The sequence below is a fragment of the Austrofundulus limnaeus genome, unplaced genomic scaffold (genome assembly GCF_001266775.1).
Source record: "Austrofundulus limnaeus strain Quisiro unplaced genomic scaffold, Austrofundulus_limnaeus-1.0 Scaffold215, whole genome shotgun sequence".
Lineage (NCBI taxonomy): Eukaryota > Metazoa > Chordata > Actinopteri > Cyprinodontiformes > Rivulidae > Austrofundulus > Austrofundulus limnaeus.
This window is the reverse complement of record NW_013952617.1, coordinates 134,819-148,995: the sequence shown is the minus strand read 5'-3', so window position 1 is coordinate 148,995 and position 14,177 is coordinate 134,819. Positions and strand designations below refer to the sequence as shown.

The following is a 14,177-nucleotide window of genomic DNA, read 5'->3' as shown; positions in this document are numbered from 1 at the left end:
AAGTTGCAGATGCGTGCTAACCAGACCCTAAATAAAGAATATGTTTTTGAACTAGACTGGTGCTTGTGTTTGTTGCTGGAAACCAACAGCTCTGTGCAGAGAAATGATGATTTATCCCCCATAATATTTTAGTTATGAGAAAATAGACATTTATTGCAGTAGCACAATAGTAAAAAGCTTTAATATAAATGAGTCAAACCAGGAGTAGATTTATAACTTCATATACTTTATTTTCTTTGGAAAGGGGGTAATATCAAGCTTCATATTACAGTTTTTTTGTCTTCCTTATTTAAACTCACCAAACAGCATACATACAAAACTATAGAGCTTCAAAATGCAGCATCATCATTTCTCATTTAATGGCATTTTGTCTTAAAGAGCCCTGCAGTGGCCAAGCTCGACAGATAAGGCAACAAGGTTACAGGAGGGGAAAAAATTAGAAAAAAGGACTCTGCAGCATCCAAGCTTTTCTCCACTGGTACCGTTATTGGCCTCATGAAATCAAACTCATTTAAAACAAAAAAAAAACGTTTTTGACCTGGTATAAATCTAACCTCACGTCACTACCAAGACTTTTGTGTGATCTTAGCTCAGTGAGAAAGAGAGAAGAAAAAAATATTTTAAAATAAAAATCCCTCCCCCAAAATTCACAAACAACAGCTCACCTAATGTGGACAAGTGCAACCTCAGCTGTTTCTGCATCTTTCTGCTCAGGTCGGTGAGACTGAGGGAGAAACTGTCCTTACATTCACTCTGCGCCGCCCTAACGTCTCCTGCAGACAGAACAACACTGCAGCAGACGGAGGAACAGAAAAGGCAAAAATACTGACTACTGTTCAGGCTGGGGGGGCTCACCCTGCTACAAACCCAAAGACATAAATACACAACTCCACCGGAACAAGACAACAACCAGACACCATACCTATTAAAGGAGTCAAGCCGCCAGCCCCACATCCCTGAAACATCGCTGTGTTTTTARAAATACTGCAGTAACTAATAAGATTCCCCCCGTACAGTAAATATAACGCTCTGTTTSTGGTTCGGGGAGGAACAGATAAGGCATGCTTTCTATTCAACTGCATTCATTCTGACAAGCCACAGGGAATGTGTGTGTTTTCAGGCTGGTAAATAAATAGAAGAGCGAGGAAACGGTGGGAGGCTAAATCAAGTGAGGCGACTGGAAACCTGCAGTCACCTGCTACACTTTAACAGTTTTGGTTTCTAACTCACTGGCAAACCTCACCTCCTGTGCTGTAGAAACACACCTACCTTTTTATTTTAAGGCCTTTTTAATCGCAACATAGAAAACGCCTCACGCTGCTCTGYGAAGGGGTCTTGTCTGCGTTTTGGCTCTGCGGCATCTGTCAGCCCACTCTGCTGCTCTCTGATTGTCTCGAGCTTCTTCTGGAGGATGTGTTTTATGAAGACAAAATGTGGCAGCGTGATTGTGTGTGTGTGTCACACAACCCGCATCTGGCAGCACCCAGGATCTGTTGGTAAACAACTGAACCGGTGAGGCAGAGCGGATAACGGCACATCTGCTGTGAATGATTGTGAGCAGAGCTGCAGCTAATGAGGAGTAGAGAAGTGTTTGTATTTTTTTTCCCACATAAAACAAACGCAGTGTAGATCCTTTGGTTCTGAACATACAGGTCTTTGTTGATGTGAGGGCTTCACTGTTCAGCTCAGGGCTGCAGAGATGAGCCGCGGTGAAAAACGAGACCCGGTCAGCGTCTCCTTATAGGACGGTGCTCTCCGTGTCCAGGTCACAGTCTTTGGGATGAGGCAGAAAGGGTGAGGCGGTCGCTGGCTGCTGGTCGACAGCGAGCTCAGGGACTAAAGCTCGACTGAGTCCCTTGAAGGACAGCGTCGGGTCTAGACGGCAAAACAAAAAACAAACTTTAAAGTTAAGTTGCTTCATCACAGCAAAATGCTCTGATTCTCTAAATAAATGCAGATTTAATTAGCATAAACTGAGTTTGTGTCGGCAATAAATTTGAAATGTTTTCCATGCTTACAGGCACTCAAACTAACCACTCCCCTCAGATCTTTTTTTTTTAAGATCAATGGATGTAATCACTAGCATGTGTGTCCTCTTCCTGCTGCCTGGCAACATTTAAAGCTGCTGAGGAAGACGTTCCTCAGGGAGGAGCTGCGCYGAGGTTCGAACAGCAGGTGGCGCTGCTCGCTCAGAAACCGTGAGGAGCGACGAGCGGTGAGAACAGGAAGGACAAGAGGTCGGTGTGACGTACGGTGACACGGGTTACCGTGGAGCTCTGATGGTGTGTTAGTGATGAGGCAGAACGTAAACATGCACATCATGCCTGCTTCTTTAAGAGACGCAGGATTCAAAACCCCAAGTATGAGAACAAACGTGCCACAGTTTCTCACAGTTTAGAAAAAAAGAGCAACAACCCCCAGTTGAAGRATTGAAAGACAAAAAAACATGAGATAAAAGAAAAGCCCACTCTCTTTCTGTTCGGGGGGTCTGAAGTATCAGGACGTGATAAAAAAAGTGATTGACCTAAAAACACAACAGATTTCAATATGTTGTCAAATTATTCAAAAATGAAGCCAWTTTTTTCCAAATTGAAGAACCTCCTTTAAAAGGAGACCAATTATGGGTCATAGATATTTTTATGGTATGTCTGTGGGCTATCCAGACCATGTTCATTCAATTTAATGCACAAAATAATTCTCAGATAATAAAATTTCCCRTTTTCTAGTTCTGCCTGCTCTGACTTCCGTTCAGAAGAGCTGTTTATGTTAATGAGCTCTGTTGGTAACGCCCTCCAAAAATCTGTTGACATTAACTCCGCCCTCCAAAGCCAGCGTTTACGTTAGCATGGCTAATAATAGCAGAAGCTCCGTTSTACAACTATATGAGACCCAGAGGCAGAGTCGGTCGCAGCTTCTTTTTTTTCTCCTCCTCCTCTGCTCTGTGCTCACTCTGCATGCTGTTACCAGAGCAGGGAGCAGCAGCGGTCAAAATACCTCAGAAACTCGAACAAATAGTCTTTAACAAGGCTTTAATAAGCCAAACAATAGAGGTACATGAGAAAATGTGTTCATAATGAACTAAAATAAATAATTAAATTGTGTCCATGCCAGTCTTGAACCCTAGCTGCCCACTCTGTGGTCCAACACTCTACCCATTGTCCTATTAGAGACTTGTTGTGAAATGAGCTGCACATTACACAACAACAACCGTGACGGCTTTTTATACTGAGGAGGTGGAGTCTCACCCGGGGGTTGCTAGTTGAGGGGCTGAACGCAGGTTCCTGTGGGTTGTCGTCCAGCTTGTGACATCACAAAATGATGGAAGTATAAAACTTGTCGTTAATATACATTAAAAATACATTTACTTACAGTAAATAAGCCCCTGGGTGCATTTTTTTGGTCCTAGGACTGATTTTTAAGAAGTACATACCCAAAATTAAGTAAAAAAAAAAACTTTAAAAAGTGAATTTTGCATAGTAGGTCCCCTTTAAAATCAATAACTATCAAATGTGGTTTTCTGTATGATTTGTGGAGGAACTGTGCCCCATTCTTCTTTATATTCACGGTATTTTAATCAGACTGATGTCTAGACTTTGATTAGATCGTAGCAACACTTCGATCCTCTTCTGTTGAAGATCAGCTGCTGTGTTTGGGAGCGTTCTTCTATTTATTATGATGTTTGGTCCAGTCTTCAGTTATCACACAGATGGACTCACATTTGACTCTGGAAGACGTCTGCAGAAGAATTCATGGTCAACTTAATGACTGCAGGGAGTCCAGGTCCTGTTCCCTAATCATCAGCCCTCCACCACCATGCTGACAAGTGGTACAAGTGGAATTATGGGTAAACGTCTCTTTTGTTCTCATCTGTCCAAAGAAAATTGTTCCAGAAGTCTGGTGGTTCACTCAGATGCAACGTTTCCAACTTTAATCATCATGTCAGGTTCTCTTTGAGAAAAGAGGATTCCTCCAGAAATCACTGCAAACAAGCTGTATTGTCCCTGAGTGTTGTATAAAGTACCTCAAAGTGATACTTGAGTAAAAGTACAAGTATAATATCATAAAATGACTTTAGTAAAAAATTTAAGTCTCCTCTAAGTGTATTACTTGAGTAAAAGTTTTAAAGGATCAGATTTTGTTTGTATTTAAGTATCAAAAGTACATTTCTGATATATAATATACTTAAGTATTAAAAGTAAAAGTATTGAGTAAAAATGAGCGATTACACTTTCAAAAACACATTCATTGGGAGGCGAACTCTCCAAAAAAAATTTTTTTTCTAAAAACATGCAGCTGTGATGGATTGTGTAAAGATTTACTAAAGTATCAGAATGGTATATATTTATACTTCTCATCCAATTACAATTAAATTCACTCTATCCTGGAGGCACAATTTATATGCATCATATTTTTAACACCAACAAGTAGAAACAAAATAGGAGAAACGACTTTCTACTTCTTACCTTTTCAAAAATGTTAGGAGTAGAAGTAAAAAGTAGGCTGAAAAATAATTACTCAAGTAAAATACAGATAACAAAAATTTCTACTACAGTAACAAAGTATTTATACTTAGTTACTTTACAACCCTGCCTTTAACCTGCTAACTGAGGCCTGCAGTTTGAGATGGACCTCTTATTTTGTTGTTGTTTCTCTGAGCATTGCACAGTCTGACCTTGGGGGTATATTTGCGAAGACATTCACTCCTAGATTGATCAACAGCTGTCTTAAATGTTTCTCCGAAGGTCATTGCTGATGATATTGTTTTAACACACACCTGTTTGCTCTGGAGCAACAAACCTCCAGAACTCCTGCTTTTATAGAGATGTTCTTAATGATGATCCATTAATCCATATATTTGATCACCTGGCTGCTACTTTCCTGTTTAAACTTTTTATAAACTTAATTTTTGCTGGGGTTTTTTTCCCATTTTGTCTTTGTACTAATAAATACTGACATGATGGAATCTGTTGTGTGTTTTTAGTCACTTGAGATTAAATTGGAATAATTTTAGCACCTGGTAAAGACCAGATCATGTTTAGTATGTCCTAATAAAACCAACCCTATGGCTTAGAGACAGTAGACTTTCTTTAACTCATGACTGTGAATAAATCCACTTCAGATCMTGAAACAGTTTCAACTTGTTTCAGAGTCACAGCTAATATTACAGCTCAGTGACTGTCAGTGAAGCTGGATGATTGGTGGGAAATATAAGCTCTGCTTTTTGTCTGCTTCAACCCATCACTTTTGATAGTTAATACTCAGAGTTTCACCTGAAAGRACGAACCCACTCATGTAAAGCACGAAACATAAAATGTAACATTGAACATTTACACCTGTGGAATATTAACCATCAGAAGCGGGGCGTTGCTGAAAGTGTGAAACCGTTTTAGAGACAGGTGACGTCTGACAGGCAGCAGGTGAAACAACACGGCTGTGACGATGAACAGGATGTGACACAAACAAAAAGTGCAGGCGCCACCAGTGCAAGTGTGAGTTTTCTACAAACCTCTCACAAGTGCTTCTCTAACCTGTGGAGGCATCACAAGGCAGGACTGTTAGAAACATGTTAGTGTTCRGCTGCTGAGAACCTGTGAGCGTCAGGCGTGCACGCTGGGAGGACGCCGCACTCACCCATCGTTTTGTACGCAGAGGAGCAGATTCCGTTGGTCTCGCTGCTCGCTGGGTTGGGCTGGGGGGGCGGGGGGATGCTGGGTCTGTTCCGAGGCTTGGGGACCGGCCGCGGTCGAGGCAGCGAGCCCGACTGATAGGGAGACGGGGACGGAGGAGCTGCRACCTCCTGGCCGGCGGTGGAGGGTGGAGGGGGGGTGTCCGGCGGGGTCGGGGTACCCGGAGGCGAGGGCTCCGAGCTCTGCTGGTCTGCGACAGCCTGGCTCAGGGATGCGGGCTGCGCCGGGGGGCTGGTCTGTGACGGAGGCTCCGGAGGCGGGTGGCTCGGAGCCTGGATGGGGGGCTGGTTGTTGGAGTGGCGCCTCGGGGTGGCGCACGGCTGTGGGGTGGGAGAGGAGGGGGAGGTGGGGGAGTGGCTCGGCGGGGGTCTGGAGATGGGGCTGAGAGACTGGAACGAGCCCGAGGAGGAGGCGTGGTTTGTTGAGTTACTGGGCTGGCTGGGAGGGGGGTTTGATGGTTTGGGAGGTGCGGGAGCTTGTTTCTTGGTACCTGAAAGTCAACAGAAAATCTCAGAATTATTGATGAAATACAGTCAACAAAACAAATTGTGAAAAGAAATCATAGGGTTTGCTTATTTTACAAAAACACGTAACATAGACAGATTTGTTGGTACCCTGACAGAAACTATTAATCCTTACATCATAGTCATGTTTCAACCTGTTTAATTAGCATCACAGGTGGCGTCACGCTTTGCATTAATTAGCCGACAGTCGAATGAGCTCAGAATTTTTTTTTTAGATTTTTAGATATCCTCCCAGGATGTGGACGCAAGAAGAAATGCAACCCTGGCTTCATCAAACAAGCCAAGAGTCAAGGAAAACAAGTTCAAGATGTGTTACTTCATGACCATCGTTCACATTTTGAATCATGATGAGCTCAGTGGACCCAGAAAGCTCCATGACCCGCAGAAAAACACAAAAAAGACAGACGAGAACAAGCCCCACACTTTATGAGACTGACTAGACAAAATTAGAGCTTTTTGTTCCATCAGCTGTTGTTTATTATCATCATGATACCAACAAATGTGTTTGTATTAGTAATGTGTATATTTATCTTCTGAATCGATTAGACTGAAGGGGAAAGAATGCAGAGATTTACCTCGACGCATCATATGTGGACTGGGTCCCATAGATCCGGTCCCAGAGGCTGCTGCAGGGCCCCCTCCACCAGTGCCATTCCTCTGAAGCACAGGGGTGGGGTCACGCAGCTTTGGGTTGCTTCACAAAAGAAAAAAAAATGTTTAAAAATTTCAAGATATCTAAAATTCTAGAAACAACTGAATGAATATCTGAATGTGTTTTTTTTTTTATTAAAACTAAATCTAAAGAATTAGTCGGTCTCATCAAAGTCTTGTATCCAAAGAAGTCTGAAAAACTAAAAGAACTGTAAATAAACGTGCCTAAAGAAAGAAATATAGATATTTTTCACCAAAAACAGCCACCACTTATACAAATGTGTCAGCAGTTCAAAGCAGTTGGAACCAGTTAAATTCCTGTTGATTCCAGTGATTTGGGAGGAAAGATGAGGGATGGAAGTCAAAATGCTCTGACAGTATGATTGTTAGCAGAATGACAGAAGCTTTTGTTCAGCTGTGGGCTGACTTCAGACAAGTCTGCATAGCTGCAGCTGCTGGTGGAATGAGAAAACCCATGTGAGAGAAGGAGCTGGCCCGAGCRGACTCATTTTAATTCACAAAACTAAACAGACGAACATTTGCTGTGCTCAGAAAAGACACCAGGACCAGAAACAGAAAGCATGCAGATGTGTCTTTAAAGCATGCCGTGTTGTTCCCCAGCAGCAGCAGCAGCAGCAGCAGCAGAGAGGCAGGGAAGCAGCTCTTACCTGAACTCCTCTGACTGCTGGGCGAGGAGCTGCTGAGCAGCTGCCAGAGCTGCCAGACTCTGAGCCAAGCTATGCTGCGAAGTGTCAAACCCTGAACCCCCAGGCTGGGGTTCAGCCGAGGGCTGAGGGACCCCGTGTCCCAGCCCCTGAGCCTCCAGCGGGGGTAAAGGAGGCTGGAAGGCAGGTGAAGTGTGCTGCTTTCTACCTAAGGTGCTACTGCCTCTACGGAGGGTGTGGTCCGAGTGCTTGTTAGAGGTGCTACACGGGGACAGCAGGGGGGGAGCGTGAAGGAGAAAAACAGAAAACATTTAACTCTAAGTCAAGAAATTAGAGCAGAATTACCCAGAGGAACCACAGGCGTACTGTACATCAAAACATACTGTTACACTGATTATTAAAGTTAATATTTATACTTTCAATAAAAGATGGGAATAAAAGCAAAAGAGTTTGAAAAGGAGAAGCAAAGTGGTGGGAGCAAAACATCCTCCAGAGACATGCAAAGATTACTTGTCTTTGCGCGTGGCGTCGGTCTCTGGTCCCACCATGCTGCCGGGCCTCTTCCTCTCTAYGGTGCTGCAGTCAGAATCCACTGGGTTGTTGTGGCTGGAAGCAGGTGTGGGCATCACAAACATGCCCGACACATTGAACTCTACATCTGCAGGAGGGAAGGGTCACAGAWGGTTACACAGCCTGCTCTTCAGAGGTAATCTATCTGCACTGAGGTGTTACAGCGTGGGACACCRGTGGGTTCATAAAGCAAAGGTGGCTTCTTTTATTGTTTATTTTTTTTACAGCTTTGCAAACAGACAGTTTACAAAGTACAAGCTTTTTAAGTTTCACTTGTGACACGATGGAGGGCATTAACCAAGATCACGTGGGTGTGGCTTCGTGGTTTCTTCATAATCCAAATATAACAAACGATCACAAACTCATGAATACCATGTACTCTTTCATACAGCTTTACTGCTGAGCTTTGCTTACCAGCATATTTGAAGAAATGTCCAAAAGTTTCGTTATTTTTAGCCATAAAACAGACATTTTTAGCTGATTCATCCAAAAAATATGAAAATAGTCTTATTAATTACAGAGAATCATTCTTGTTTTTGAAGTCATTTTGTTTCTCAATTAAAGAGTTTTCTGACATTCAGTTGTTAAAGGAGACGTTTCTTGGATGAAAACCAAAGTGTCTTTAAAAAACAGACAAGTCCAGTTGCCTAAAAACAACAAGACAATCTCTGATTAACACCATTTACAAAAGATCACACTGTTTTTAGTGTAGAAGTGTACTGAATTTTATAAAAACAATATAGAAACAGTGTTTGTCACACAATAGCCGTGTTTCCATCCAATTTTAATTCCAATTTTGAGCGAATTTTAATAATTACGCAAAAAAGGAAAAAAATTAAGAAATGCGAATCAGACGGAGTTTCCATCAACTGGCTTGAAGCGAATCAATTACGTCAGACGCATGTGCGTAGTAAACAGGAAGTAACCGACGCTAAACTCGCAGGGTCCACACATCTCAAGGTAATGGGGAGAAGTTATCAGGAACGCGTTGCTACGATCAGGAAAGTTGTAATTATTCTGTCATCAACTAGCTCTGGCGATGTTACTGCTGTCTGGAGACGTAGAGAAAGAAATGCAATTTTCTTCACGTTACGGGATTGAAGAAATTTATAGTTATTACAGATTAGTACTGATGTTAAAAGCACAACACTATATTTTTAGGTTTTCCATTTCATAATGTTTAATCTATAATGTGTTGATTGATATAGATTAGTTACATGCCCGAAATATCTATAACAACACATATTTATCCGTTATGAAAACATTAGGGGAGAATTGTGTGTGAATGCCCGTGATTCAGCCGTAGGTCAGTAGGGGGCGAACTCGGGCATTGAAGACTCTGTATAAATGGATCGACTTCCTGGTTGGCCGGCAGTGTGTGGTTTCCTGTCAGCTCCGAATGACAATAAACCCCACTCCAGAATTCTGGTTTTGTATGATTTTGTATGGTTTTATCCCGTCTAACAATCATATTATTTAACATTGGTGGTTTTCTAGCGACTTCAGTCTTTGAACACGAATATTTCTTACAGGATTACTGAGAAGACGCAAACAGYGGGAGGAGGGTTCTGCTGCCAGTCGCGGCTGCAGCCGGCCCGAAACTGGTACCGGTACTGAGGAACAGCTGATCAGCTACGYGAGGTAAATGTTCGCTACGTCACAACTTATTCGGCAAAAGTGTTTCCATCTCTCCTTTTGCGCATTAAGTGTTTTTCGAAAAACCCTAAAACCACCTCAAGCGAGCGTAAAAACTTTTACGCGAATCAGAGGAAGTTTTTTTCAAATCATCCAYTCACCTTTTCTGATGCGATACTCCAAAATGCGCATCAAGAAACGTTGATGGAAACACAACTAGTGTTAATACTTGGGCAGGCAGCCCAGAAATATTTGGTGACTGATTTAAATTCAAAATAGAAACATGCTCTCTTATGGTCGAGTCAGCCCGTCTCCATCTATAAGAGCTGAATGACATTAAACCAGCTCCTATCATAGGAAGGAAGTCTCTCAGTTTCCATCGGAGTGCCTTTGTTACACTAGAACATTTTTCAGGCTGATTTATTTTCTCCATGAAGCAAAGATGTATCAGCTCCAGACTGATACAGATATTTTACTTTTTGAAAGTACTGATAAACTGAATTTATAAAAATACTTTATTGGTTGAAAATGTTTGTTCCCTAAAAGGTTTATATTGTCATAAAGCTTTCATTACTCAACACATCACAGGATAAATACATCTGACTTGACCACAACAGAGACTTGAGCTGACAGCTCGATTACAGCTGACTTTCTGACCTAACGGTCAGTTAGTATCAGCCGTCCTCAGCATGAGTCCTTCAACAGGACTGCTGATGACAAGTAAARGAGGCGAGGTCAGAGTGAGAACAGCAGCTGGAGAGAACAGCCAGAACCTACCCTCAGGAAAGAACCAGTCAGCGTGCTGGATGATGGGCTCAATAATGGACACCACGTGCACCGACGTGGCTGCAGCCATCTCAGCCAGACTCCTGGGTGTGCACAAAAACACTAAATTAGATGCTTCCTTACATAACGAGGCACTGACTGAAAYAAATAAACTACTGTACACAGAAATGTACTTGTCTCGGTCTGAAAGATYGATTTAAACCAATTGAACTTCCTCTCTTACCCCTCAGTCTTGGCCCACAACAGGTTGGGTCCCAGCACGATAGCGACATTGCTCGGGGTCATTTTGTTCACCTCACTCTCCTGAGCTAGCCTGGTTAAAAACTTCACCAGATACCTGCAAGGACATTTTCAAAATGCACAGGTCTAAAAATAAGAAAAAAAGCAACTGAGTCAAATGCATTTTCTGATGCAAGTTTAAGCAACAAACCTCAGATTGTTTTTGTTGTTCTTTGGTAGTTGATCACACACGAGCCACAGAGCCTGCAGCCGTTTGTCCGGGTCTGACACGCTGAAACGTGTTAATGGATCGTGTTATTTTTCTGTGTAACGACAGATCAGTACACATTCTGAATTCAAATCTCCCCAGCCTTGCCTGGACGCCTGGATCCATTCGTCATAAAGCTGGTAGGTCATGAGAGGTTCGGGGAGTTCCCTCAGGTAGGATTTCAGAGCTCCTAAAACCAAATTAAACCAATTAAAAGACACTTTAAAAAGGCAACGGTTTGACACCAGAACTTTGCTTTTGAGTGTCAGCTTGAGTTTTACACCTGGAAAATAAACAAGCGCTCCAGTTTAGGACCTACCAGCCACAGCGTGAGGGTCCGAGTAGAACTCCTCCAGTTGTGAAGTGGAACAATCCAGCGCCGCCTTTAGCTTCTTTAGCTTAGAAGCCCCAGCTGCGATTCTGAACAGACCCTAAAAACACACACAAATAAAGCCACAGAAACATTAGCAGCAGTGAATAAAGACACACACAAGCGTGAGATGTGCACACACAACCAGTCACTGCATTACAACTAGACTCTGTATAAATCCACTCTGCCAGCTGCACATAATGAAACCTTTAAGCAGCCAAACAAACACACCCTCCAGTGACAGCGTAGTGAGCTGTTTACTTTGACATAAACACAGTCTGTCTTCACCGCTATAATGACAGAAGCTGAGAGACTGGACTCAGCAGGGAAGGAAGAGAAGAACAAGTGATTTGCTTTGAGGCCAGTGCCTACCCTTCATTTTATTTATTTATGAAATGAACACAAAGAGATGAGATTTATAGACAGGAGCCGAGTGCATTCTATTGTATTCTAAATGTGACTCGGGGAGGAGACATCCCAAACATTTCATAAATCTTTACTGCAGCATAAAGACCGATCCTGCTTCTAGAAAACAGGGAAAAAAAGTCTTAAGTTTGTTAACTCATCTATGTGAGCAAAATGTTTACAGTTTGGCTTCCAATGTCGGCGAACAGTCGCTAAGTAAAGACAAAGCTCTGTGAAACTTCTGATTACACACGCAAAGGCTTACATTTTATACCAAAACAAAATGCAAGAAGTCATATACTCCAGGGAGAAACGTGAGCATACCTAGACTCCATCTAATTACACAAATCAGCTTTCCCACAGAAAAATGGCAACAAAACACTTATTTCTTCCAGTTATCAGGCGTTTTGATGCTCCACATAAGTCACGCTGATGACAGTAAACACTGAGCTGTTTATTTTGGCACCAGTCTTAAGCAAACAAAAACAGAAAGAACCCAAAATATTATTCCACTGAATCTGTGCAAGGTGCAACGAATTCTCAAGACTATCAAGGCATTCGGGAGCAAGAATACAAAACCCAGTGTCAAAAAGAYTGGGTCTTAGTCCAACAAGATAATGACCCAAAACACACAACTAAAAACACTTAATGTCTGAGAACAAAACACTGGTCTGCTGGGCCTGGATCTAAATCCTACTGAGCACCTGTGGAAGGAGCTGAAACCTGCAGTGTGGAGAAGAAACCCGTCAAACCTGAGACAGCTGGAGCAGTTTTCTCATGASGAGGGAGTCAAAAATATCCATGGACCGGTGCAGAAGTCTCAGAGTTACAGAAACTATGTCAAAAGAAAATATTACACAGTACAGCAAAATATTAAAGGTGTCATGATTTATGTCAAGGCCACTTTCATGAGTTTTAGTTTTTTTTAATAGATCCATTGAACAAAACCTTAAAAGCAACAACTTATTTTGACTCATTGTTCAGTATAAATTTTTTAATTAATTTTGTTCGTTTCAAGTTATGTCCATAAACTTTGTGGGCTTGTTGTTATTTAACAAAAAGATAAAAACAAGTATTTTACTAGTGATCTTGTGTCACATAYTGTGTCAAAATATTCCTACAGGAATATGTATGTTTCGATTTATCTTAATTATCAGAATAAATGTTAAATGAACTGTATTTATAGCATCTTTCTATCCAACCAGGATATTCAAAGCACTTTATAAGTCTTCATTTACCCCCAGCACTGTACTACAGTACAWCTCTCTACAAAGCTAATCTAGATCTATCGTTCTACGGGGACTGGTCAGTGCTTAAATCACATTCATACACTGATGGGACACACATCAGAGGGCTCAATGTCTTGCCCAAGAACACTTCGACATATGACTGTATAGCGAGGGAATTGAACAGTCAACTCTCTCATTGGAGGACGACTCCCTCAACCACTCAGCCACAGTTGTCCCATGACGTGTGCATTTTATTCATTTTTCACATATACATTTTGCTACTTAGTCAATGAGTATGTATGTACATGTACGGCTGATGGCAGATTTTCATTAGTGGCAAATAATGTCAGATTAATCAGTTTACCTCTAACAGAGCTACATTAATTAAAGAGTTTGTATACAGAGCAGGAGGGAGAACTCACTGAACAAAACCATCTGATTTTGAGTCACCTCCGTCTCTCCTTCAAGTTTGATCAACGTTTTCCCTCTCATGGCTTAAAAAGGTTCAAACATAATTTTCTCAGCTTTGAAGTCAAGAAACCACTAAATGACATCAGGATCTGTTCTGTTCTGAAAGAGATTAATCATGATGATAAAACAAGAGTGTGAACGTTGTGATGAGAGAAACAATCACAAAATGTACAAATCTTATCTAAACCAAAAGCCAGATAACCACAAAACAGAACTACCACAAAAAGACAAATGGATACAAAGAAGCTAAGATGAGACTTGGACGTGTCTCTGACTGACTGAAATGATCACCGGTTCTTTTAAACATTAACACAAAACATTTGTGTGTGTTGYGAGTTTTAACTAATCCACTGCGAAGAAAACCTGAAGTACAAGTATACATGAGTAGGCAACAACCCAAAAATAGGCAGCAAAACATACAAAAACAGAGCAGGACTAAACACAGTAAAACACCTGACATTTTATTCTTGAAGGAATAGATGGAACTAAAGCATCACTGGTAGAACTAAAAATGTTATTGAAAATGTTTTAGAAATCCAAAGCATAATTTAACACAGCAACTCTAGGGCCCTATAAAATCTATTTTATTTTTTCCCGAATTCCATTTTATTTTTTCCATTTTTATTTTTCTAAACTCCAYTTTTTCCATTTTTCCCTGAATTCCACATTTTCATTGTAACCATTATATTTACCTAAA

At 41.6% G+C, this 14,177-nt stretch overlaps 1 protein-coding gene across 3 annotated transcripts in view; it reads right to left on the bottom strand.

Annotated features, from left to right (window-relative positions):
* Positions 1-205: 205 nt before the first annotated feature.
* Positions 206-14,177, bottom strand: part of arhgap17a (Rho GTPase activating protein 17a) — a 47,559-nt gene continuing 33,587 nt past the window's right edge. Inside the window, exons 12-22 of one of the 3 annotated variants that reach the window (XM_014019275.1) lie at positions 11,325-11,436; positions 11,114-11,195; positions 10,949-11,029; positions 10,742-10,855; positions 10,510-10,601; positions 8,038-8,185; positions 7,531-7,788; positions 6,787-6,905; positions 5,632-6,177; positions 5,507-5,528; positions 1,785-1,875 (exon numbers count right to left, since the gene is read on the bottom strand). In XM_014019275.1, the coding sequence (XP_013874729.1) occupies positions 5,524-5,528; positions 5,632-6,177; positions 6,787-6,905; positions 7,531-7,788; positions 8,038-8,185; positions 10,510-10,601; positions 10,742-10,855; positions 10,949-11,029; positions 11,114-11,195; positions 11,325-11,436 (1,557 nt within the window). In that variant the 3' untranslated portion in view covers positions 1,785-1,875; positions 5,507-5,523. Of the gene's footprint in view, positions 1,876-5,506; positions 5,529-5,631; positions 6,178-6,786; positions 6,906-7,530; positions 7,789-8,037; positions 8,186-10,509; positions 10,602-10,741; positions 10,856-10,948; positions 11,030-11,113; positions 11,196-11,324; positions 11,437-14,177 lie in introns of all 3 variants that reach the window. The other 2 variants (XM_014019274.1, XM_014019276.1) reach the window with 2 other exon arrangements.